Source organism: Coffea eugenioides, chromosome 7 (assembly GCF_003713205.1).
Source record: "Coffea eugenioides isolate CCC68of chromosome 7, Ceug_1.0, whole genome shotgun sequence".
NCBI classification, from domain to species: domain Eukaryota; kingdom Viridiplantae; phylum Streptophyta; class Magnoliopsida; order Gentianales; family Rubiaceae; genus Coffea; species Coffea eugenioides.
Window position 1 is genome coordinate 17,792,825 of NC_040041.1, and position 2,561 is coordinate 17,795,385.

Here is a 2,561-nt window from a genome sequence, read left to right on the forward strand (position 1 = left end):
TTCAGGTGAAGTGGTCTTACTAAAAACTAAAAAGTTTCAGAGGAGAAGAAATTCAGAAAACCAGAAACAGAGAGATAAAGAGGATCTTCATAAATTATATCGAAATCAGATATAATTCAAGAAAATGGAATATAGAGGTCAGAGAAGGACAATGGATGGTGATGATCTGGAGTTGAGCTTACCGGCTGGATTCAGATTTCATCCGACGGATGAGGAGCTGGTCATGCATTATCTGTGCCGGAAATGCGCGGCGCAGCCGATTTCTGCCCCAATTATAGCTGAAATTGATCTCTACAAATTTGATCCTTGGGAGCTTCCAGGTAAATATCTCTGTTCATTTCTGTTGGGTTGTTTAATTTCTTTTTGCCCCAATTACTCAATTCCCAGTTCACTTCATTTTTTAAATATAATTTTACCAAAATTTGAATTAATCGATACTTCAACTTTTTATCTAATAAATTGGATTCAAATTTTTTTAAAAAAAAAATTAAGATTGCAAATTAAATCTTGAATCCTTCACTAGAAAGATCTTACTGAACCAATGAGCTTTAGCCCAGTTTTTTTTGTTTTCTTCTTCTACTGAATTTACTGAATTGTGTGAAGTGTCGAGTTCGAATCCTAATCGAAGACAAATGTACTAAAAATGTTCTTATGGAAATTGATTTGTTCAGAAATGGCTTTATACGGTGAAAAAGAGTGGTACTTTTTTTCTCCGAGAGATCGGAAGTATCCGAACGGTTCACGGCCGAATCGGGCGGCTGGGACCGGGTACTGGAAAGCCACCGGAGCCGATAAACCGATCGGGAAGCCAAAGGCTCTGGGAATAAAGAAGGCGTTGGTGTTCTATGCCGGAAAAGCTCCGAAAGGCATCAAAACCAACTGGATAATGCACGAGTACCGCCTGGCTAACGTGGACAGGTCCGCTGGCAAGAGGAACAATTTGAGGGTAGGTGGTCCTTTTCTCTTTTACCCTTGTCTGCATTCAATTCACAATTTCACATTAAACTAGGAGGGGTAAAATGGTCCATTCACCAGATTCAACAGTAGTATTTTGAACTTTGGAACAAAGCATTATTATTATTTTTTTTTGCCCACTCTAGGGTGCAAAAATGGAGTAACATTAAACACTAATTTCTGATTTGTTTTGTTATACTTTTCTTTTTTGGATTTTGGGAATTAACAAATCATTTCCCTTAAATTTCCCTTTTTTTTCTGTTTTTCTTTGGGGGGATTTGGGTTTTTTTCCTTGGGGAATTTTTTAGGGGTTTCTGATTTCAACTTTTCAAAGTTTGACTATTTTCCCATAGTCTAATATGTTTAGGTCAAGAAATCTGATTTTTCTGATTCTACTATTGCAGCTGGATGATTGGGTATTGTGCCGCATATACAACAAAAAGGGTACTCTTGAAAAGTATTACAATGTGGATCAAAAGGCATTGAGTTCCCAAGAAGAAATGGAAGAGCAAAAGCCCAAAAATCTGATCAACTTTGAACAAAATGGGATTGTAACAACAGAAGCAAAGAAAATGCAGCAATTGCAGCAAAACGCAATGGCACAACAAATGATGAATGACTATTTGCATTTTGAGACTTCTGAGTCTGCACCGAGGTTGCACACAGATTCAAGTGGATCTGAGCAAATTCTATCTCCTGAAGTTTTATCGCCGGAATTCGCCTACGAGAAGGAAGTCCAAAGTGCCCCCAAATGGAGTGATTTGGAGAGGGCTCTTGATTTTCAGTTCAATATGGATGGCTTTCAAGATGATCCTTTTGTTTCTAATCAAATGCAGTACAATGATCAGGTCTACCCATACCAGGATATGTTCTTGTACATGCAGAAGCCCTTCTAATCGCCTCACCAAATGCTTCATGAAGACAACTATGTAAATCATTCAATTTGTTGGTTCCTTGGTAAATCTATTGGTCCTCTTCTCTTTTTGTTAATCCAAGAAGAGATGGGAGGGTTAGGAAAGGGAACTAACAAGCAAAAAAAAAAAAAAGAATAGGATAGGCTATTCTTTGTCAACTAGTATTGAGCGGAGAAAATCTTGGTCTGACGACTAAGGTTGAAATTTTAGAAATTAAAGGTTCTGAGTTAAAATTTCTTGCTCCCTCCCTCCCTGCTATTTTTAAGTCCTAGTAGCTCTCCCCTGCTGCTGGGAGAAAATGTAAGAAAAAAAAAAAAGTGCATGTGACATTTATAACTGAAGTACATGGGGCCTGATGTCTTAGGTAGTGTTGTATTTAGAATACAACTTGATCAATCACCTGTATTCATCCATCTGAAGTAATATATGAATATTTGTTTATTGAATTTGTCCTTAATTTTATTTTTCGAATTTAGAGAAATTATATGCTATAACTATATCTGCTACTCTCTCCGTCCCACTTTGATAGTTCTATTTTCCTTTTTCGTCTGTACCAAATTGTAGTTCACTTTCCAATTGAAGAATGTAGTTGTATTTTAATTTTCCTAAAATACCCTTATTCAATGTAAGTTGTTGTTACTATAAATCTATCCCATTTAATGAGAGTTTATTCTTTTTTTACCATCAATTCAA

The 2,561-nt window shown here is 36.5% G+C and overlaps 1 protein-coding gene across 1 annotated transcript; it reads left to right on the forward strand.

Moving 5' to 3' along the window:
* Window positions 1-2,314, forward strand: LOC113778087 (protein ATAF2-like). The gene is made up of 3 exons (XM_027323356.1): window positions 1-320; window positions 672-946; window positions 1,359-2,314. The coding sequence occupies exons 1-3, from the start codon at window positions 125-127 to the stop codon at window positions 1,848-1,850; spliced, it is 963 nt and encodes a 320-aa protein (XP_027179157.1). The 5' UTR covers window positions 1-124; the 3' UTR covers window positions 1,851-2,314.
* The last annotated feature ends 247 nt before the right edge of the window (window positions 2,315-2,561 follow it).